Genomic DNA, 22,660 nt, shown 5'->3' on the forward strand with positions numbered 1-22,660 from the left:
TAGAACATTTATGGGAATTCACAAAGGTCTAGGCCGTAAGGCAAGACTCCACTCATTTCAAGAAATGTTCAGGACACAAATTACATTATCTGACCACTGAGAAATCTGGTTGGAAATTCAGTAACAGAAGGATGAACCTGTTTATTGCAAATAGAAACACACTTCAAAATGACACGTGTGAAATGAAAAAAAATCATAAATGATTTTTTAAAATGCTTGGAAATGAACAATAATGAGAATATGATAAAGCAAAATCTTGTGGGGCTGGAAATCTATGGCCTTAATGCCTATATTACAAAAAGAAAGGCTTACTACTAATTAGCTGAGCATCCATCGTAAAGACCCCATCCCTGAATCCACCGACCCACCTCCCCTTCCCTATTACTCAGCATAGAGTAACCCCATTGCTAACCTCCTAGAATTCACCTCAACGCCCTCAGGCGCTGAACCATCACCTTTTGAAAACCCTTTCCACTTGGAGCACTGACCTCTAACACCGCGGGGGCTGGGTGGGTCAGGTGGGGGTTTCTGATACGCATGCTCAAAATCACCTGCGAAGCTGTGTTCCACCATCTAGGGTGCAGTTACGGTTACCATCAGCTGCTTTCCTGGGCTTGAATATGGCCGCTCCCATGTAGCACTTCCTGGGGACCGCCATCTCGGAAGGTTGTTCGTGCCGTTCAGTGGAAGAAGTGGCTTCTCGCCTCACGGCACAGAACAGTGGAGCTGTACTGGGAAGAAATAGGCCGCCCTTCTTTGGGTGGACTTTCTGGTGGATAGGGGTCTTTGCAATTAGGCTCTGGAGCTCAACTTCTAGAGAAGTTGAGGGGCCAGTAGGGATATGGAGTGGGAGAAACAGGAGCCAAAACTAATAAGAAAGGAAAGAGACAGGCCCTGAGTGAGTTTGGGAGATGCCACTGGAGGAGAGGGGGAAATGTCAGTACCTCCTCGGTGATACTACTGGGGATGCAATTGGAGTGGTGCTGTCTCGCCTGGGAGTGTGGGCCTAAACATCACCATAATCTCCATAAGCCCCCACAACCACCACCCCAACTGATATAATAATAGGCATAAATTAAAATAAGTTTTAAATTGATATGGCCACGTGTTGTTTTCTCCGTCTAATATAATGTGTCAATAAAAGCATCCTTTTTTTTTTTTTTGAGACAGAGTCTCGCTTTGTTGCCCAGGCTAGAGTGAGTGCCATGGCGTCAGCCTAGCTCACAGCAACCTCAAACTCCTGGGCTCAAGCAATCCTCCTGCCTCAGACTCCTGAGTAGCTGGGACTACAGGCATGCGCCACCATGCCCAGCTAATTTTTAGTGTATATTTTTAGTTGGCCAACTAATTTCTTTGTATTTTTAGTAGAGACTGGGTCTTGCTCTTACTCAGGCTGCTTTCGAACTCCTGACCCCGAGCGATGGTTCTGCCTGGGGCTCCCAGAGTGCTAGGATTACAGGCGTGAGCCACCACGCCCCGTATAATCCATTTCTTTTTGATGATGAACTGCTAAACATTCTCCAACACCTAGTCCACATACCTCCTATGGAAAGCCCTCCCTGACCATGGTAGGAGAGTCTATGTCAGCTGAAGCCCCTTCTGACCAAGCTAGTGGGGAAGGCTTTTTTTTTTAATCTTTAATTTCTTTTTTTCTTTGTGTTTTAAATCTTTTTTGTTTTCCCAGTAGACATTGTTCCATTGCAGGGGAAGGCTTTCTTTCTTTTTTTCTTTTTTTTTATTTCGGCATATTATGGGGGTACAGATTTTAAGGTTTCAATAAATGCCCTTTCCTCCCTCCCCCCACAAGTCTGAGTTTCCAGCATGACCATCCCCCAGATGGTGCACGTCTCACTCATTATGTATGTATATACCCGCCCCCCTCCCCCCTCCCACCTGCCCAATACCCTATTACTGTAGTACCTATGTGTCCACTTAGGTGATGCTCTGTTAATACCAGTTTGCTGGTGAGTATATGTGGTGCTTGTTTTTCCATTCTTGGCATACTTCACTTAGTAGTATGGGTTCCAGCTCTAACCAGGAAACTATAAGATATGCTATATCACCGTTGTTTCGTAGAGCTGAATAGTACTCCATGGTATACATATACCACATTTTATTAATCCATTCTTGGATTGATGGGCACTTGGGCTGTTTCCACAGCTTTGCAATTATGAATTGTGCTGCTATAAACATTCGAGTGCAGGTGTCTTTTTTTTTTTTTTTTTTACAGTAAGCAAGTATGTATTTTATTAATATATATATACATGTATGGGTAAATATATACATTTTTATAAAAATAGTGGCATAATATACATATTCTTCTTCACATTATTTTTCACTTATGTAATAGTATTTTTATTGATAACATCCTGACAACCCGGGGACATGTAATGGTGGCATAACCAGTTTCTAGCTAACCTTAGTAAACCATAAAGAGGAATCACAAGGTGTCACAGCACAGAATATGTAGGAAATTCTAAAATCTTTATTTTTCTCCATGATTATTAATTGAGGCCCTACTATGTACTGCATACTATATTAGACACCTTATACTTTCATTTAGTTCAATAACCCTTTGAGGTAAGGTTTATTGAGTTTTGTTACTATTTTCTAGATGAGAAAATTAAAGTTTCAAGAGCTTAACTAGCCCAAAATTCTGGCTAGAACGTGACAGAGTTGCCTGACTCAAAAGCCTATGTACTCTGTTATGATACTAACTGTATATTTGATCTTTACAAATAACTTTTTAAATATACAATATTCTCCTAAGCCAGGTGCAGTGGCACAAGCCTAGAGGCCCAGCCACTGGAGAGGCTGAGGCAGGAGGATCACTTGAGCCCGGGAGTTTGAGACCGCCGCGAGCTATGATCACACCTATGAATAGCCACTGTACTCCAGCCTGGGCATCATAGAGAGACTCCATCTCAAAAAAAAAAAAAATCCTTCTACATTTTGTATTTTGTTTGTTTAATTCAAAGATTCATCACAGTTATCCTCAACTATAGAAACAAATTCAGCTAGAATTTCTTTTCTTTTTTTTTTTTTTTTTGAGACAGAGTCTCGCTTTGTTGTTTAGGCTAGAGTGAGTGCCGTGGCGTCAGCCTAGCTCACAGCAACCCCAAACTCCCGGGCTCAAGCGATCCTCAGCCTCCCGAGTAGCCGGGACTACAGGCATGCGCCACCATGCCTGGCTAATTTTTTCTATATATATTAGTTGGCCAATTAATTTCTTTCTATTTTAGTAGAGACGGGGTCTCACTCAGGCTGGTTTTGAACTCCTGACCTCGAGCAATCCGCCTGCCTCGGCCTCCCAGAGTGCTAGAATTACAGGCATGAGCCACCGCGCCTGGCCCAGCTAGAATTTCTAATTCATTTCCACTACTTAAATCACATGTTACCACCACTGAGTATTGCCTTCCATCATAATATTTCTATAACAGTAAAACTAGGGAAAAAATTGCAGACAGAGAATTGTATAATGAGCAAGCACAGAAATGCAGAACTAACAAAGATGCAGAGTAACAAAGGCTGATACAACTTTAAACCTTCATATTTGGAAACTAGATTTGCCATTTAACAGGAATTGCATTCTTTTTTTTGTTTGTTTGTTTGAGACAGAGTCTCACTTTGTTGCCCAGCCTAGAGTGAGTGCCGTGGAGTCAGCCTAGCTCACAGCAACCTCAATCTCCTGGGCTCAGGTGATCCTGCTGCCTCAGCCTCCCGAATAGCTGGGACTACAGGCATGCGCCACCATGCCCAGCTAATTTTTTCTATATATATTAGTTGGCCAATTAATTTCTTTCTGTTTATAGTAGAGACAGGGTCTTGCTCTTGCTCAGGCTGATTTCGAACTCCGAGCAATCCGTCCGCCTCGGCCTCCCAGAGTGCTAGGATTACAGGCGTGTGCCGCCGCTCGAGGCCAGGAATTGCATTATTTAAACTAGAGAATATCTCCTGTGAAGAAAACTTTTAGGGTTAAATCCAAACATAACTATATTCACACTTGGAAGTACTTTGACAACTCAAGGCTGAAAATCCCACACTGTGCTTGTCGTCAGTCCATTGTTTTCCTGCCTGGTAGGCTCTGGAAGTGAATATTCTACCACTTTGTGCAGCTGATGCTGAATGCTGTGTCCGCTGAACTGGGGCCTCCCAGGGTCCCCAATCAGTACTCGAGTTCTGTAGGTCCAGACGCAATTCTTCAGCCACTGATGAAGACTATCTGCAAGACTTTCATCATAAAACATATCTCCAAGAACAACAAGGTCCCACTTATCTTGTTTCAAATCCAAAATGTTTTTGGTTAAAATGGGCAAAGGATTCAGTCGGTTCAATTCACAATTTAGTGTAATAGCCATTCCTGCAATAGGATCTATGTCATTGGCCAAGATCCTTGATGCTCCACTCATCTTAGCAGCAATGGCTGTAGCTCCACATCCACTCCCCAGATCTAATACAGATTTCCCTCTGACAACATCAGGATGATCCAGAAGATACCTAGACAGGGCTTGGCCTCCTGGCCAGTAGATTGCCCAGTAAGGATCACTGTGGGGCCACAGGTCAGCTCTTTCCCACCACAACTTGCACCTGGGGGTCAAGAGCCGCAATTGGATTTCGGGGGTGAGGCTGCCACTGCCGGTGACTTCAGTGTTCTCCTCCAGGAAAGCTCTCATCTCAGGATCCAAAAAGCTTCCAGCTCCTCTCCAGGAACAGTTGGCCCAGGGAAACAAAGGAGGACGTCTCACAGCCTGCAGAAGGAGACCACAGCAGCTCCTGCGAGCTTTCCAACCTAGACTCAAAGCCATCAGGCCTTACCCTAAACGCAGGTTCTGTCAGTGTTGCTGTTGATAAGGGCTGCTCCTCATGGGGAAAGAACAAGGGGTGTCTTTCAACTTGATCTCAACTGGAATTTCTGGATCTCCTCCACTGGAGCAATGCATCATTGGACTAATTCTGTCATCACGCAGCTTTGGGCTATCCCTTGAATGATACGAGCCTGGCTTTGCTAACACCGCGCTCGACAGTAGAGCACAGGCCGCGTCTGTCACTCGTCCCTGCGAGTCGTTCCGCACATTCTTCCCGGCCCCGCGAGGCGGTCTCGCTTCCCTAGACGCGAGTTCCCGCCCAGGTGTCTTTTTTGTAGAGTGTCATTGGATCTTTTGGGTAGATGCCCAGTAATGGGATTGCTAGACCAAATGGTAGATTCACTTGTATCGCTTTAAGGTATCTCCATATTGCTTTCCACAGAGGTTGAACTAGTTTGCAGTCCCACCAGCAGTGTAGGAGTGTTCCTCTCTCTCCGCATCCACGCCAGCATTTATTGTTTGGAGACTTTTTGATAAAGGCCATTATCACTGGAGTTAAGTGATATCTGATTGTGGTTTTGATTTGCAATTCCCTGATGATTGGAGATGTTGAGCATTTTTTCATATGTTTGTTGGCCATTCTTCTGTCTTCTTTAGAAAAGTTCCTGTTCAAGTCCTCTGCCCACTTTTTAATAGGGTTATTTGATTTTTTCTTGGTGATTTTCATGAGTTCTAAGAATATTCTAGTTATCAGCCCCTTAGCAGATGCCTAGGATGCAAAACTTTTCTCCTATTCTGTAGGTTGTCTGTTTACTTTCATGACTGTTTCTTTGGCTGTGCAGAAGCCTTTTAGTTTGATCATGTCCCATTTATTTATTTTTTTGCTGATGTGATTGCCTTTGGGGACTTCTTCATAAACTCTTTGCCTAGGCCGATGTCTAAGAGAGTGTTTCCAACATTTTCCTCTAGAATTCTAAGAGTTTCATACCTTAGGTTTAAGTCTGTTATCCAGCGTGAGTTGATTTTTTGTGAGAGGTGAAAGGTGTGGGTCCTGCTTTAGCCTTCTACAGGTGGCTATCCAGTTTTCCCAGCACCATTTATTGAAAAGGGATTCTTTTCCCCAGCATATGTTTTTGTCTGCTTTTTCAGAGATTAGATGGCTATATGAGGATGGTTTTATATTAGGATTCACATATCTGTTCCACTGGCCAATATTCCTATTTTTGTGCCAATACCAATTGATTTAATTACTACAGCTTTGTAGTATAGTTTGATATCTGGCATATTAATATCTCCCATTTTGATTTTGTTGCCTAGAATTTCTTTTGATATTCGGGGTCTTCTTGGGTTCCATACGAAGCATAAAATTATTTTCTCTATATCTGTGAAGAATGCTGATGGGATTTTAATAGGTATTGCATTGAATCTGTAGATCAGTTTGGGTAGTATAGACATTTTAATGATGTTGAGTCTGCCGATCCACGAGCATGGTATGGATTTCCATCTGTTTACATCCTCTGCTATTTCCTTCCTCAGTGTTTAATAGTTCTCCCTGTAGAGGTCTTTTACCTCCTTCGTTAAGTATATTCCTAGGTACTTTAATTTCTTTGTTGCTATTGTGAAGGGTATTGAGTCTTTGATTTGGTTCTCGATTTGATTGTTGTTGGCGTATACGAATGCCTCTGATTTCTGTGTATTGATTTTGTATCCTGAGACTTTACTAAATTCATTGATCAGTTCCAGGAGTTTCCTGGTTGAATCTTTGGGGTTTTCTAAATATAATATCATATCATCAGCAAACAGTAAAAGTTTGATCTCTTCTGCCCCTATTTGGATACCTTTGATTCCATTTTCCTGTCTGATTGCTGTAGCCAGGACTTCCAGCACTATGTTGAATAGAAGTGGAGATAGTGGGCAGCCTTGTCTGGTTCCAGTTCTAAGTGGGAATGCTTTCAATTTTTCCCCATTCAGTATGATGTTGGTTATGGGTCTGTCATATATGGCTTGTATCATTTTTAGGTATGTTCCTTGTATGCCTATTTTATTAAGTGTTCATATCATGAAGGGGTGTTGAATTTTGTCAAAAGCTTTTTCTGCATCTATTGAAAGAATCATGTGGTCTTTGTTTTTACTTCTGTTTATGTAGTGAATTGCATTTATAGATTTACGTATGTTGAATCATACCTGCATACCTGGGATGAAACCCACTTGGTCGTGATGGATTATTTTTTTGATAAGCGTCTGGATTCGGTTAGCTAAGATTTTGTTGAAAATTTTTGCATCTATGTTCATTAGGGATATTGGTCTGTAGTTTTCTTTTTTTGTTGCATCCTTTCCTGGTTTTGGTATCAGAGTAATATTCACTTCATAAAAGGTGTCAGGGAGGTTTCCGTTCTTCTCGATGTTGTGGAATAGTTTCTGCAAGATAGGTACTAGTTCTTCTTTGTAAGTGTGGTAAAATTCGAGCGTGAAACCATCTGGACTGGGACTTTTCTTTATAGGGAGATTTTTAATCGCTGTTTCTATTTCAGATCTTGCGATTGGTCTGTACAGGATATCTATTTCTTCCTGGTTGAGCCTAGGGAGGCTGTGTGTTTCTAGAAATTTGTCCATTTCCTCCACATTTTTCAGTTTGTGTGCATAAAGATTTTTGTAGTATTCATAAATTATATATTGTAGTTCTTTGGGATCAGTTGTGATATCTCCTTTTTTGTTCCTGATGGAGCTTATTAGAGATTTCTCTTTTCAGCTTTTCATTAGCTTACCCAATGGCGTGTCAATTTTGTTTATTTTTTCAAAGAACCAACTTTTTGTTTTATTAATCTCCTGAATAGCTTCCCTGTTTTCAATTTCATTTAGTTCTGATTTGATCTTGTTGATTTCACTTCTTCTGCTGGGTTTGGGGTTGGTCTGTTCTTCTTCCATCTCTTTGAGTCGTTTCGTTAGATTGTCTATTTGTGATCTTTTTGACTTTTGGTTATAGGCATTTATGGAGAAAAACTTTCCTCTCAGAACTGCTTTAGCTGTGTCCTAGAGGATTTGATAACTTGTCTCTCCATTGTCATTTTGTTCATAGAATTTTTTTATTTCCATCTTAATTTCTTCATTCATGAAGTAATCATTTAGTAGGAGGTTGCTTAATTTCCATGTTTTTGTGTAGAAATGTGAATTTCTGTTAGGGTTGATTTCTACTTTTATTCCACTGTGATCTGAGAAGGTACATGGTATGATTTCAATTTTTTTAAATTTCTTGAGGTTTACTTTGTGTCCTAGGATATGGTCAATCTTAGAGGATGTCCCGTGAGCTGATGAGAAGAATGTATATTCATATACATTATATGTTGGGCAGAATGTATATTCATATACATATATATTGGGTAGAATGTCGTGTAAATGTCAGACCCAATTGTTCTAGAGTTTGTTTAAGTCCATTATTTCTTTATTAATTTTCTGTTTGGAGGATCTGTCTTGTGCCATCAGTGGGGTGTTGAAATCTTCGGTGATTATGGAGTTGCTATTAATCAATTTGCTTAGAGCTAGTAAGCTTAGCTTTATGAATCTGGGTGCACTTAAGTTGGGTGCATATATATTTAAATTGTTATCTCTTCTTGTTGAACTTTGCCTTTTACCATTATATAATGACCCTCTTTGTCTTTCACTACTTTTGTTGGTTTAAAAACTAAATCGGCTGAAATTAGAACTGCCACACCAGCCTTCTTTTGGCTTCCACTTGCCTGGAATACTGATCTCCACCCTTTTACTTTTAGTCTATATGCATCCTTGCAGGTTAGATGTGTTTCCTGAAGACAACATATACTTGGCCTGTATTTTCTTATCGATTCAGCCAGCCTATGTCTCTTGAGTGGAGAGTTTAAGCCATTCTCATTTATTGAGAGAACTGATAGGTAAGGTAGATTATTGTTCATTCTGTTGGGTTGGATGTTATTGCTTTGATTTCTCTCTTCAGCCATTGTAATAGCTGGCCTTTAATCTTTGGGTTTTGGTTATTTTTATATTCATGAGTTTTTATTATGGTGTTCCGTGTGTAATACTGTTTTGAGTACTTCTTGTAGGGCTGGTCTTATCTTGGTGAATTCTCTGATACTTTGCTTATCTGAGAATTTCTTCATTTCTCCTTCATATACGAAGCTTAGTTTTGCAGGGAATAAGATTCTAGGCTGGGCATTGTTTTGTTTCAGAAGAGTGAGAATGGGGCTCCAGTCTCTCCTTGCTTGTAAAGTCTCAGTAGAGAAGTCTGGTGTTATTCAAATTGGCTTTCCTTTGTATGTTCCTTGCTTCTTTCGTCTTACAGCTCTTAGAAGGGCCTTCTTAGTTATATTTTGGTCAGTCTTATGACTGCATGTCATGACTTCTTCCTGTTTGCATGAAATTCCCAGGGGTCTTCTGAGCTTCTTGAACTTGTATATCGAGATTTTTAGCAAGGCCTGGGAAATTTTCCTCTATTATATCTTCAAATAGGCTGTCCAACCCTTGAGTGTTGTCTTCTTCCCCTTCTGGTAACCCTATGGCCCTCACATTAGGTTACTTCACATAATCCCACATCTCTTGTAGGCTTTGCTCTTTTCTCTTGTTTCTCTGCTCTATCTCTGTGACTGTTTTATTTAATTGGATCGTGTTATCTTCAATCTCTGAGATTCTTTCTTCTGTTTGATCCACCCTGTTTTTGAGGCTTTCCACTGTATTTTGTAGTTCTGTGAATTGATTCTTTTTTTTTTTTTTTTTTTTTTTTGAGACAGAGTCTCACTTTGTTGTCCAGGCTAGAGTGAGTGCCGTGGCGTCAGCCTAGCTCACAGCAACCTCAAACTCCTGGGCTTGAGTGATCCTTCTGCCTCAGCCTCCCGAGTAGCTGGGACTACAGGCATGCGCCACCATGCCCAGCTAATTTTTTTTTTTAAATATATATCAGTTGGCCAATTAATTTCTTTCTGTTTATAGTAGAGACGGGGTCTCGCTCTTGCTCAGGCTGGTTTTGAACTCCTGACCTTGAGCAATCCGCCCGCCTCGGCCTCCCAAGAGCTAGGATTACAGGCGTGAGCCACAGCGCCCGGCCTGTGAATTGATTCTTCATTTCCACGAGTTCGGTTAAACTTTTCTTCATTGTGTCAATTTCTTTAGTGAACTTTTTTTCCACGTCCTGGAGGCTTTTTGTGGTTTCTTTGTGTTGGTTATTGAGTTGTTCTTGCAAGTCGTTGAATTTTCTTATGATCCACATTCGGAATTCCTCTTCTGTCATTTTGGTTGCCTGATTATTGTTGGTGTCTGTTTCTAGGGGTCTGGTGCTCCTCTTTGGGGGTGTGTTTTCCATTTGGTTCTTCATATTTCTGGAGTCCCTTCGCTGATTTCTTCCCTTTTGATCAGTTGTTGTTTCTTTCCTTTAGGTTTTCGTTTGGATATTCACATGCTTTGTTTAGTTTCTGAGCCGGTAGGTGGTATCTGTCGGTGAGATTTGACCACTCCCTGTATGATGAGTCAGTAGGTCAGGTGAAAAGGGTGTGCAGGATATCCTCCCTGTCAGTAGGTGGCGCTTGCTTGGAGGAAGAGGCTACACTTTTGTTTTTGTGTCCTGTTATCAGCTCTTGTTCCTGTAGAGAGGCACTCTAGTGCCTCAGGTGGTTGGTGGGTTCCTCGGACTTCCAGTTGTGTCCTTTTCTCCCCCTCAGTGAGGGCTTGTCTAGGAGAGATTCTGGACAGAGCTCAGTTGGGTAAGCCTGCCCTCGGGCACCACCAATGTCATTAGCAGGGGTCAAAGTTCTGTTCTCTGCTTCCAGGAAAAGCTGTCACGAGGGGCTGGAATGGTCCCACTCAGTCAGAAAGTCAACATGTGGGGTGGGGCTGTCTGAGACCCAAAGTCTGCAGCGGGCCTCGCTTCTTTCCACCCTCCCCAACTTTGCAGCTACTCCTGTTTCTCTGCCAGCTGACCAGACCACACGCCACCAGAGGCCTCCCTGGACTGTGATGCCAGCCGGGATATTCCCTGTGCAGGGACGCCACCTGGGCTGAGCTCATGGCCTCCCTTAGGGAGGAGGGTTGCCCTCTAGGACGCTGATCGACCCCTGAAAGCACACACACCTCAGTAGGCTCTTCATATATATCCCTTCTGTGCCCCGGGCAATGCGAGACCTCGGGGCATGGGATCTGATCTGCAGGTCTGACCTCTGGGTCCCAGAGTTCAAACTATATCCCCACCAGAGAGATGAGTGCCGGTCCCAGTTCACCCACGGGGAGCCCAAGCTGGGTCTATGTCTCTCAGCCGCAGGGTCTGCCCCGTTCTCCTGGGATCACCGTGCCAGCAGCCCCTGGGAGGGCTGGCAGGTAGGGAGCTCACCGCCTGAGTTCCCCCTAGTCAGCTGTAGGGTCCCAAACGGGAAGGTCCCGTTCCTTGGAGGTGCCTCTGGCTGGTGGCTGTATTGTCTCTCTGGGCAGCCGCGGGTAGGGTTGGCGGAGGGGAGAAGGAGGCAATGTGGCACCTGCCACGAGGCTCGGGTCTGTGCACACAGAGGTGCCCCGAGGGATTTGGGAGCCTGGTGCCGCGTCCGCTACTGGCTTACTGCTCACTGCTGGGGGCCGTCTCTGGGCTGGTGTTCACAGGTCACTCCACCCACTGGGGAGCCCACCAGCCATCTGAGATGCATGGGAGGGGAAAGGTGATCGATCCACGTACCCTTCCCACTGGTCTTGGGCTGCTCTGGCGGTCTCAGCTTCCAGTTCTCCTCCGCAACTTCCTCCCGTGGAGTCTTCCGTGGTCCCAGGTGCCTCTACTTCCAACCCTTTTCCGCTGTATGCTTGTCTTCTTGCTTGTTTCTTCTAATTTCTGCTAGAATTGTCTTTTCTGCAGAGACACTCTGTCTGGCAGTGTTTCTCGTCCGCCATCTTTCGGTATCTCTCCAGGGGTAAGGTTTCTGAAAGCACCTGTTCCTAAGCTCTGGTGGCCTCTATATTCATGCCCTCAGATCAGTCACATCCTTTTTGGATGCCAATTCAATATTCTGGACATTAGAGGGTTGAACTCTCTGATTATTACATAGTTCTCTGTCTCTCCCACAGCCCTGGACTAGATATTTTTTTTTTGAGTGAATAAGAAATTGAATCCATGGAAGCTTGCTAGCACAGATACATATCTAAAACATTACAGGAATTATTGTTGATTTTGTTGAGGGTGATGGTACTGTGGTTAAGAAAAGAAGGAGGAGGAAAAGAAGGAGACAAAGAAAAGGAAAGAAAAGTGTCCTTATGTGTTAGAGATTTATACTGAGGCATATGGGGGAAATGATACGAAGTCTGATATTGGCTTTAAAATACTCAACCAAGGGAATGGGGAAGCAATCAAATAAAATACAATGTTGGTAACTGTTGCAGCTGACCCTTGGGTACATAGGGAGTCATTATACTATTTCCTGTACTTTAGTATATATATAAAAGGTTTATAATGAAAAGTTTTTTTTTAAATGAAGAAAAGAAATAGATGAAATATTCACAAGGAACAATACTAATATTAGACAAAATAGATTTCAAAGTGAACAATTTTAAAAGAGATAAACAGATTTATTTTTTATTTTTTATTTTTATTTTTTGAGACAATATCTCGCTTTGTTGCCCAGGCTAGAGTGAGTGCTGTGGCATCAGCCCAGCTCACAGCAACCTCAAACTCCTGGGCTCAAGAGATCCTGCTGCCTCAGCCTCCTGAGTAGCTGGGACTACAGGCATGCACCACCATGCCTGGCTAATTTTTTCTATATATATTAGTTGGCCAATTAATTTCTTTCTATTTATAGTAGAGACAGGGTCTCGCTCTTGCTCAGGCTGGTTTCGAACTGCTGACCTTGAACAATCCGCCTGCCTCGGCCTCCCAGAGTGCTAGGATTACAGGTGTGAACCACCCCGCCCAGCCCAGATTTCTTAATTTAAAAGCTTGCAAGCCACCAAAAAGATAACAACAATCACAAGCATTTATGTGTGTGTATATGTACTTTTGAAATACATAAAACAAAAAGTTGCTGATACAACAAGGAAAATTTTACAAGTATTCAATTACAGTGGAAGAAAAACACATCTCACAGAAACTGACAAGGTCAGGTAGATGAAATGTGTAAGGTATGAAGACTGGAATAATACAATCAAGAAACATGATTTTTTTATAGCTACATTCAATCTTCATTTTGTACTCAATGGAGAATGCATGTTTTAAACATGAATGAGACACTCCTAAAATTCTCCTTGTACTAGGCCACAAAAATAATAAATCTTTCAAATGATATCATACAGGCAATATTCACAGCCCACAGTGTAATAAAAATGGATATGAAAACAAAGAGTAAATATTTCAAATGCCTGGATGTTAAAAACACTCACATACAGTAAGTACTTGGGTTAAAGAGGAAATTAAAATGGATTACCAACTACCTAGAATAATAAGAGCATGAGCACACAACATCTATGGGTTGGGCAAATTAATACACTTAAGATGATTTATATCATAAACTGCAATTATTAATAAACAAGAAATTCTGAAAACAAATTATCTAAACTTTTTTTTTTTGAAAATTCTTTTATTGTTTTTTTTTTGTTGTTTTTTTTTTTTTGAGACAGAGTCTCACTCTGTTGCCCAGGCTAGAGTGAGTGCCATGGCATCAGCCTGGCTCACAGCAACCTCAAACTCCTGGACTCAAGTGATCCTCCTACCTCAGCCTCCCGAGTAGCTGGGACTACAGGCATGCGCCACCATGCCCAGCTAATTTTTTCTATATATATATTAGTTGGCTAATTAATTTCTTTCTATTTATAGTAGAGACGGGGTCTCACTCTTGCTCAGGCTGGTTTCGAACTCCTGACCTCGAGCAATCCGCCCGCCTCGGCCTCCCAGAGTGCTAGCATTACAGGCGTGAGCCACCGCGCCCGGCCTACCTAAACTTTTAATACAAACTGTAGGAAAGGAAAACAAAATATCAGCAAAGGAGGTAAGTAAAAGTTAAAACCAGAAATAAAATAATTAGCAAAACATTAGTGATCAGGGAAATGCTTATTGAGAACATAGTGAGATACTCTCTTATATCCATTAATTTGACAAAAATAAAACAGGTGGGCAAGATTAAATGTGGGTGAGTGTTAGGGTATGAAGTCCATACTCGAGGGGAGAAAGAATTCTCAATGATTACAATATACAGAAGTAAAAGTTTATTTCAGAGGGAGAGAAAGGAGAGAGTCAGACAGACATGCTGGCCCTGAGACCAAATGACTCTGACCTTTTATTAGAGCAGGCTGAGGAGGGGTTATGACTATAGTCCAGTTGGCAGAAAATAGCTGAGAAACTGCTGTGTTGGCTTTTCCTGTTTATCACGTATTAGATTGATAGCAGAAATTAGTTTCTTCTTTCTTCTTGATAGTGGGAGGCATTTATTACCGTCTCTTCTTGAAGAAGTGAGGGAAGTTTGCACTCCTGCTGTCCGCTCAGGAACTTTTTCAAGGATGTTTTAACAATACTCAAAAAACTTTTTTACAGGCAGTCAATTTTTGATGACAGTCCATCAGATAGTCTACCCTTTCCTCCTCTCTCCCAGAAACTTTCTTTCCTTTTGGAATGTAAATTGACCAGCTCTGACAAATGTTAATGAGGATTTATGCCTTCTTTTGTCTGCTCAGCTTCCTTTAATTGCTAGGTAAACATCTCTGTAGGAGAGATATTCATGTTACTAACCTTAGAGGCAAGGCTTGTGCTACTCTAATTGGCTGCCAGTTAGAAATTTATTTTCTTGTTAACCATTAGCGAGACCATTCTTTTAGTGAGGATCTCTCATATGCTGTTGGTGGGAGTGTAAATTAGTGAAACCACTTTGAAATGCAGTTTAGCATTTCCTTCTATAATTAGACATTCACATACCTCACCACTATGTGAGTCCAGTCCTAGGAATAATCCCAAGAGACACTCTTGCCCATGTGGCCCAGAAAACATAAAAGCACATTCAGGAAAGCCTGCTCATGACATAAAAACGTGGAAACAAACCAGATGATCACCAAAGGAGTCAAAATGAACAAACTACAGTAATACTTAACGATGTGGACAAATACTAAGTGAAAAAATATAAATTACCAAACATTACAGACAGTATGATACATTCATTCCAACATTTTATTATGAACATTTTTGGATATAAAAACTCAAAAGAAATTAAAAATGATAATGCACAAAAGCACAACCTAAAAAATCTATAACCAACATTTTAGTACATTTCCTTCATCTCATATCTATCCATCTATGCATTCTTCTTTCCATTCAACCTATCTTCTTTGATGCATTTCAAATTATGTTACATCAGCACACATCACCCCTAGAAATTCAATGTGCATATCATAAACTGGAGTTCACTATTTGTTTATATTTTTAAGGCAAAATTTATATATAGTAAAATACACAGATTTTATGTGCATCCTTTGATGAGATTTGAAAAGTGCATACAGACTTCCAGTTTCAGTTCTGACATGTTAAGAGCTTGGAAGTAATCATTCCCACACTTGGAACAAGACTAAAAGCTGAACAAACTGAAAATCAATGACTTTTCATAGACCTCTCAGAGAATTGAGGTTACAAGACAAACTGCCACCCCAAACTCTGGAGAGACAGGCAAATACAGAGAATCACAGCTGAGATCAGCTTACTTTTCCTGGAGTAGAAGCCTCGGGATCCCTAAAGTGATAGGAACACTTCACTGATGACTTTGACAAACTGCTGGAGGCTGTGTGTAAATTAGCTTGAGAGTGAGAAACCTTAGTCTTAGGGAGGTCTCACACTTTCCTGGGTTTTACCTCCAGGAACCAAGCAGATTTTCAAAGTGAAGATCTAAAAAATATCCCCTCAGGTTTTTGGCAAGAGGAGGGTTAAAGTTACCTTTTCAAGATGTACCGAGAGCTTTCTCCATAACAAAGGTTTGGTCTCCAATGGAAGCAATTTTTCTAGAGACTTGTCTATCTGGGTGAAGAGCACTCAGTCAACTCCAGCCCATTCTAACTTTCCTGTTTAATCTAGGAGAGAAAAAAAGGCTAAGAAACACATCTGAAGGTCACAGCCCAGGGACTCAGGCCCACTAAAAGACTGAAATTTAATCATAAGATAATAGAACACTTCTCCTTCACTCCTTACCATCACAGTATAAAAACAGTCAATTAAAACTAAAAGAGCTTTAAGACAAAGCCTCTATTTAATGAGGGAGTTCTTAGGGAAAGAAAAAAAAAGAATACTAGAAAAACCTAAAGCCTCTGGCACCTACAAATACAGTACCTACAACTATAGCAAACATTAAACATAGACGAGCTCTTAGATTAACATAAAACTTCCCACTAAATGCCTGTATTCCTCAGATACCTGATACATCAAGTCCAGCTATTAACAAAAAATCACAAATCACAAAAGTAGGAAAAAATGCAAGAAAAACCACAGTCTGAAGAGATAAAGCAAGCATCAGGGCCAGACTCAGATATGACACAGATTTTGAAATTATCATGTGCGGAATTTAAAAGAACTATGATTAATATATTTTTAACTTTTTTTGGGGGAGGGGAACAGAGTCTCACTCTGTTGCCTGGGCTAGAGTGCCATGGCATCAGCCTAGCTTACAGTAACCTTAAACTCCTGGGCTCAAGCAATCCTTCTGCCTCAGCTTCCTGAGTAGCTGGGACTACAGGCATAAGCCACCATGCCCGGCTAATTTTTTCTATATATTTTTAGTTGGCCAATTAATTTCTTTGTATTTTTAGTAGAGATGGGGTCTCGCTCTGGCTCAGGCTGGTTTCGAACTCCTGACCTTGAGTGATCCTCCCGCCTGGGCCTCCCAGAGTGCTAGGATTATAGGCATAAGCCACCATGCCTGGCCTATGATTAATATGTTAAAGGCTCTAATGGAAAATGTAGACAGCATGCTAAAACAAATGGGTAATATAAAAAGAGAGAGATGAAAACTATAAGAAAGAATCAAAAAGAAATGCTAGAAAAAAAATTAACCACTATAACAGAGATGAAGAATGCCTTTCATGGGCTCATAAGTAGACTGGACATAGCAGAGGAAAGAATCAGTGAGCCTGGCCGGGCGTGGTGGCTCACGCCTGTAATCCTAGCTCTCTGGGAGGCCGAGGTGGGCGGATCCTTTGAGCTCAGGAGTTCGAAACCAGCCTGAGCAAGAGCGAGACCCGGTCTCTACTATAAATAGAAAGAAATTAATTGGCCAACTAATATATATATAGTAAAAATTAGCCGGGCATGGTGGTGCATGCCTGTAGTCCCAGCTACTCAGGATGCTGAGGCAGAAGGATTGCTTGAGCCCAGGAGTTTGAGGTTGCTGTGAGCCAGGCTAACGCCATGGCATTCACTCTAGCCTGGGCAACAAAGTGAGACTCTGTCTCAAAAAAAAAAAAAAAAAAGGAATCAGTGAGCCTGAAGAAATGTCAATAGAAACCTCCCAGGCTGAACTACAAGCAGAAAAAACTGAAAAAAAAAAACCCACCCCAGAATATAAAAGATCTGTGGTACAATTACAAAGGGTGTGACACATACATAATTGGAAAGCAGAAAGAGAGAGAGGAGCAAAATAAATATTTGAAGAAATAATGGCAAAGAATTCTACAATCTTAATGGTAGACACCAAACCACAGATCCAGCAAGCAGGATGTCTGAGTCAATGTAATGTTGCAATAAGGGAATACCCAAGGCTGGATAATTTATAAAGAAAAGAGGTTTATTTGACTCATGATTCTGATGGTTGGAAAGTTCAAGATTGGGCATTTGCATCCGGTGAGGGCCTCAGGCTGCTTCCACTCACAGTGGAAGGTGAAGGGAAGCCAAACGTGTGCAGGGATCACATGGAGAGAGAGGAAGAAAGAGAGACGGGGAGGGAGGTGACAGGCTCTTTTTAACAAGCAGCTATTATGGGAACTAAAAAAGCTAGAACTCATGTATTATCATGAGGATGGCACCAAGCCATTCATGAGGGATCTACCCCTATGACCCCAAACACCTCCCATTAGACCTCACTTCCAACATTGGAGATTGAATTTCAACATGAGCTTTGGAGGGGACAAACATCCAAATCATAGCACGGGATAAATACCAAAACAATCTACACCTAGTTATATGATAGTCAAACTGAAGAAAACCAACAACAGAGAAAATATTAGATGAATCCAGAGGGGGAAAATTCTTAGTCTAGAGAACAAGGTTAAGAATTACATTTGATTTTTTATTGGAAGCCATGAAAACAATAAGAGAGTGGAATGAAATATTTAAAGTGTTAAAAGAAAAAGCTCAGGGCCGGGCGCGGTGGCTCACGCCTGTAATCCTAGCTCTTAGGAGGCCGAGGTGGGCGGATTGCTCAAGGTCAGGAGTTCAAAACCAGCCTGAGCAAGAGCGAGACCCCGTCTCTACTATAAATAGAAAGAAATTAATTGGCCAACTGATATATACATAAAAAGTTAGCCGGGCATGGTGGCTCATGCCTGTAGTCCCAGCTACTCGGGAGGCTGAGGCAGAAGGATCGCTCAAGCCCAGGAGTTTGAGGTTGCTGTGAGCTAGGCTGACGCCATGGCACTCACTCTAGCCTGGACAACAAAGCGAGACTCTGTCTCAAAAAAAAAAAAAAAAAAGAAAAAGCTCAATAACATAGAATTCTAGATTCAGTGAAATTATCCTTCAAAAGTAAAGAAGTTCAGGAATATATCTACCTCTGAAAAAATTTTTTTCAGAAGTAAAGAAGAAATAAAGACTTTATCAGATAAACAAACACTGAAGAAACTGATTGCCAGTAGATTTGCCTTGCAAGAAATGTTAAAAGAAGTTCCTCAGAGAGAAGGAAAATATGTCAAAATCTCAGATCTATGCAAAAAAAAGGAAAAGTGTCAGATAAGGAATAATAAAAGTTAAAATTGTTTATTTTTCTTATTCTTAATTGATCTAATAGACAACTATTTGTTCAAAGTAATGTATTATCTGATTATAACATATTTATAACTGAAATGAATGACAGTAGTGTTATAAGGGATAAAAGGAAGGAACTAGGAGTACTCAGCTATAAGGTACCTATACTACCCATGAAGCAGTATAGTGTTAGTTGAAAGTGGACATATATTAGTTATAAATGCATATTGCAAACTGTAGGGCAACTACTAAAAAAATTAAAAAGAAGTATAATTGATATACTAAGAGAGGAGAGAAAATGGAATAATAAAAAAATGATCAATTAAAAGTAGACAAGGCAGGCCGGGCATGGTGGCTCACGTCTGTAATCCTAGCACTCTGGGAGGCCGAGGCGGGAGGATCTCTCGGGGGTCAGGAGTTTGAAACCAGCCTGAGCAAGAGTAAGACCTTGTCTCTACTAAAAATACAAAGAAATTAATCGGCCAACTAAAAATATATAGAAAAAATTAGACAGGCATGGTGGTGGTCCCTGCTGCTCGGGGGGCTGAGGCAGGAGGATCGCTTGAGCCTAGGAGTTTGAGGTTGCTGTGAGCTAGGCTGACGCCACGGCACTCTAGTCCCGGCAACAGAGTGAGACTCTGTCTCAAAAAAAAAAAAAAAAAAGTGGACAAGGCAGAAAAAGGGGGGAGATAAAAAATGAAAAAATGAAAAAGAACAAATGCAATAAATAGAAAACAGTTAAAATATGGTAGATATTAATTCAACTATATCAATCATCACTTTAAATGTGAGTGGTCTAAATATGCCAATTAAGACAGGGACTGTCAGGGTGCATAAAAAAAGGACACAATTATGTATTGTCTATAAGAAACCCACTTTAAATATAAATACTCAGATAGTTAAAAGTAAAGGGATAGAGAAAGATATACCATACTAATGCTAATGAAAAGAAAGCTGGAGTAGATATATTAATTTCAGAAAAGTGCACTTCAAAACAAGGAAAATTATGGATAATAGGGGCATTACATAATGGTAAAGGGGTCATTTCTTCAAGAAGACATAACTATCAATACACAAGCATCTAACATTAGAGCATCAAAATACACGAGGCAAAACCCAATAGAACTGCAAGGAGAAATAGACAAATCTGCTATTATAGATAAAGACTTCAACACTTCTCTTCCTGTACCTTATAGATCCAACAGGCAGAAAATCAGTAAGAATACAGTTAAACTGGAACCACCAAACAAATGGATCAAACTGGCATTTATAGAATACTTTATCCAGTAAGAGAATACACATTCTTCTTAAGCTCACATGGAACATTCACCATGATAGACTACTTCCTGGGCCACAAAACACACATTAACAAACTTAAAAGAAAATAAACCACATAAATATGTTCTCAGACCACAATGGAATCAAACCAGAAATCACTAACTAAAAATATCAACAAATATTTAGAGATTAAACAATACAATTGTAAGTAAAACATGAGTCAAAGGAGAGGTCTCAAGAGGAATTAAAAAATATTTGAACTCAGTGAAAATGACAATACAACTTATTCAAACTTGTGGGATGAAGGGAATGCAGTGCTTGAAGGGAACTCATAGCATTGAATGCATATATTATAATACAAAAGAAGAAAGATGTAAAATCAATAACTTAAGCTGTCCCCTTAGGAAACAAAGGCATACAAATGGTCATTAAGCACATGAAAAGATTCATTAGACATCAAAAAAATGCTAACAAAAACCACAGTGAGAAATCACTTCACATCCATTAGAATCCACAAAATTAAAAAGACTGATTTTATCAAGTGTTGGCAAGGATGTGGAACAACTGAAACTGTCCTACACTGCTGGTGGGGATGTAAAATTGTAAAAGCAATTTGGAAAGAATTTCGGCAGTGTTTCAAACATTTAAACACATACTTACTGTATAAGCCAGCCATTCTACTTGTAGGTATTCATCCAAAAGATATAAAAGCTTATGTCCACATATAGACTTGTACACAAATGGTTATTTTTAATTTAAAATTGTTTTTTAATTTTAGCATATTATGGGGGTACAAGTGTTAAGGTTACTTATATTGCCCATGCCCCCCCCCTTGAGTAAGAGCTTCAAGCATGTCCATCCCCCAAACGTTGCACATCTTACTTGTTGTGGTTGTATATACCCATCACCTCCTTCCCCCTCTCACCCTCCCGACACCCGATAAATGTTACTCCTATGTGTCCACTTAGGTGTTGATCCGTTAATACTAATTTGCTGGTGAGTACATGTGGTGCTGGTTTTTCCATTCTTCAGATACTTCACCTAGTAGAATGGGTTCCAGATCTATCCAGGAATATACAAGAGGTACTATATCACCATTGTTTCTTAAAACTGAGTAATATTCCATGTATGGTATACCATTCCATGGTATACATATACCACATTTTATTAATCCACTCATGAATTGATGGGCACTTGGGTTGTTTCCACAGCTTTGCAATTGTGAATTGTGCTGCTATAAACATTCGAGTGCAGGTGTCTTTTCATAAAGTGACTTTTGATCTTTTGGGTAGATGCCCAGTAGTGGAATTGCTGGACCAAATGGTAGATCTACTTGTATCGCTTTAAGGTATCTCCATATTGCTTTCCACAGAGGTTGAACTAGTTTACACTCCCACCAGCAGTGTAGGAGTGTTCCTCTCTCTCCACATCCACGCCAGCATTTGTTGTTTGGGGACATTTTGATAAAGGCCATTCTCACCGGAGTTAAGTGATATCTGATTGTGGTTTTGATTTGCATTTCCCTGATGATTAGAGATGTTGAACATTTTTTCATGTTTGTTGGCCATTATTCTGTCTTCTTTTGAGAAGTTTCTGTTCATGTTCTTTGCCAATTTTTGATAGGGTTGTGTGATTTTTTCTTGCTGATTTTCCTGAGTTCTAAATAGATTCTAGTTATCAGCCCTTTATCAGATGTGTAGCTTGCAAAAATTTTCTCCCATTCTGTGGGTTGTCTGTTTGCTCTCTTGACAGTTTCTTTGGCTGTGCCCAAGCTTTTTAATTTGATCAGGTCACATTTTTTATTTTTGTTGCTGTTGTGATTGCCTTTGGGGTCTTCCTCATAAATTCTTTGCCTAGGCCAACGTCTAGAAGAGTATTTCCAACATTTTCCTCTAGAATTCTAATAGTTTCACACCTAAGGTTGAAGTCTGTTGCCCTGCGTGAGTTGATTTTTGTGAGAGGTGAAAGGTGTGGGTCCTGTTTCAGTCTTTTACATGTGGCTATTCAGTTTTCCCAGCACCATTAATTGAATAAGGATTCTTTTCCCCAGTGTATGTTTTTGTCTGCTTTGTCAAAGATTACTTGGCTATATGAGGATGGTTTTATATCTGGGTTCTCTGTTCTGTTCCACTGGTCAATGTCCCTGTTCTTGTGCCAGTCCCAAGCTCTTTTAATGACTATAGCCTTGTAGTATAGCTTGAAATCTGATAAATTGATACCTCCTGTTTTGTTTTTATTGCCTAGGATTGATTTTGCTATCTGGGGTCTTCTCTGGTTCCATGAGAAGCATAAAATTATTTTTTCTATATCTGTGAAAAATGATGATGGTATTTGGATAGGTATTGCATTGACTCTGTAGGTCACTTTGGGTAGTATAGAAATTTTAACAATGTTGATTCTGCCGATCAATGAGCATGGTATATTCTTCCATCTGTTTACATCCTCTGCTATTTCCTTCTTCAGTGTTTCATAGTTCTCCCTGTAGAGGTCTTTTACCTCCTTAGTTAAATATATTCCAAGAAACTTTATTTTCTTTGTTACTATTTTCAAGGGAATTGAGTCTTTTATTTGGTTCTCACTTGTACTGTTGTTGGTGTATATGAATGCCTCTGATTTCTGTGTAGTGATTTTGTATCCTGAGACTTTACCAAATTCATTTATC

At 40.6% G+C, this 22,660-nt stretch overlaps 1 protein-coding gene across 1 annotated transcript; it reads right to left on the bottom strand.

Moving 5' to 3' along the window:
* Positions 1-3,165: 3,165 nt before the first annotated feature.
* On the bottom strand, positions 3,166-5,102 carry LOC142865880 (electron transfer flavoprotein beta subunit lysine methyltransferase). The gene has a single exon (XM_075999362.1). It carries the CDS (start codon positions 4,803-4,805, stop codon positions 4,023-4,025), a length of 783 nt encoding a protein of 260 aa, XP_075855477.1. The 5' UTR covers positions 4,806-5,102; the 3' UTR covers positions 3,166-4,022.
* Between the last annotated feature and the right edge of the window lie 17,558 nt (positions 5,103-22,660).

This window comes from Microcebus murinus, chromosome X (assembly GCF_040939455.1).
Source record: "Microcebus murinus isolate Inina chromosome X, M.murinus_Inina_mat1.0, whole genome shotgun sequence".
NCBI classification, from domain to species: Eukaryota; Metazoa; Chordata; class Mammalia; order Primates; family Cheirogaleidae; genus Microcebus; species Microcebus murinus.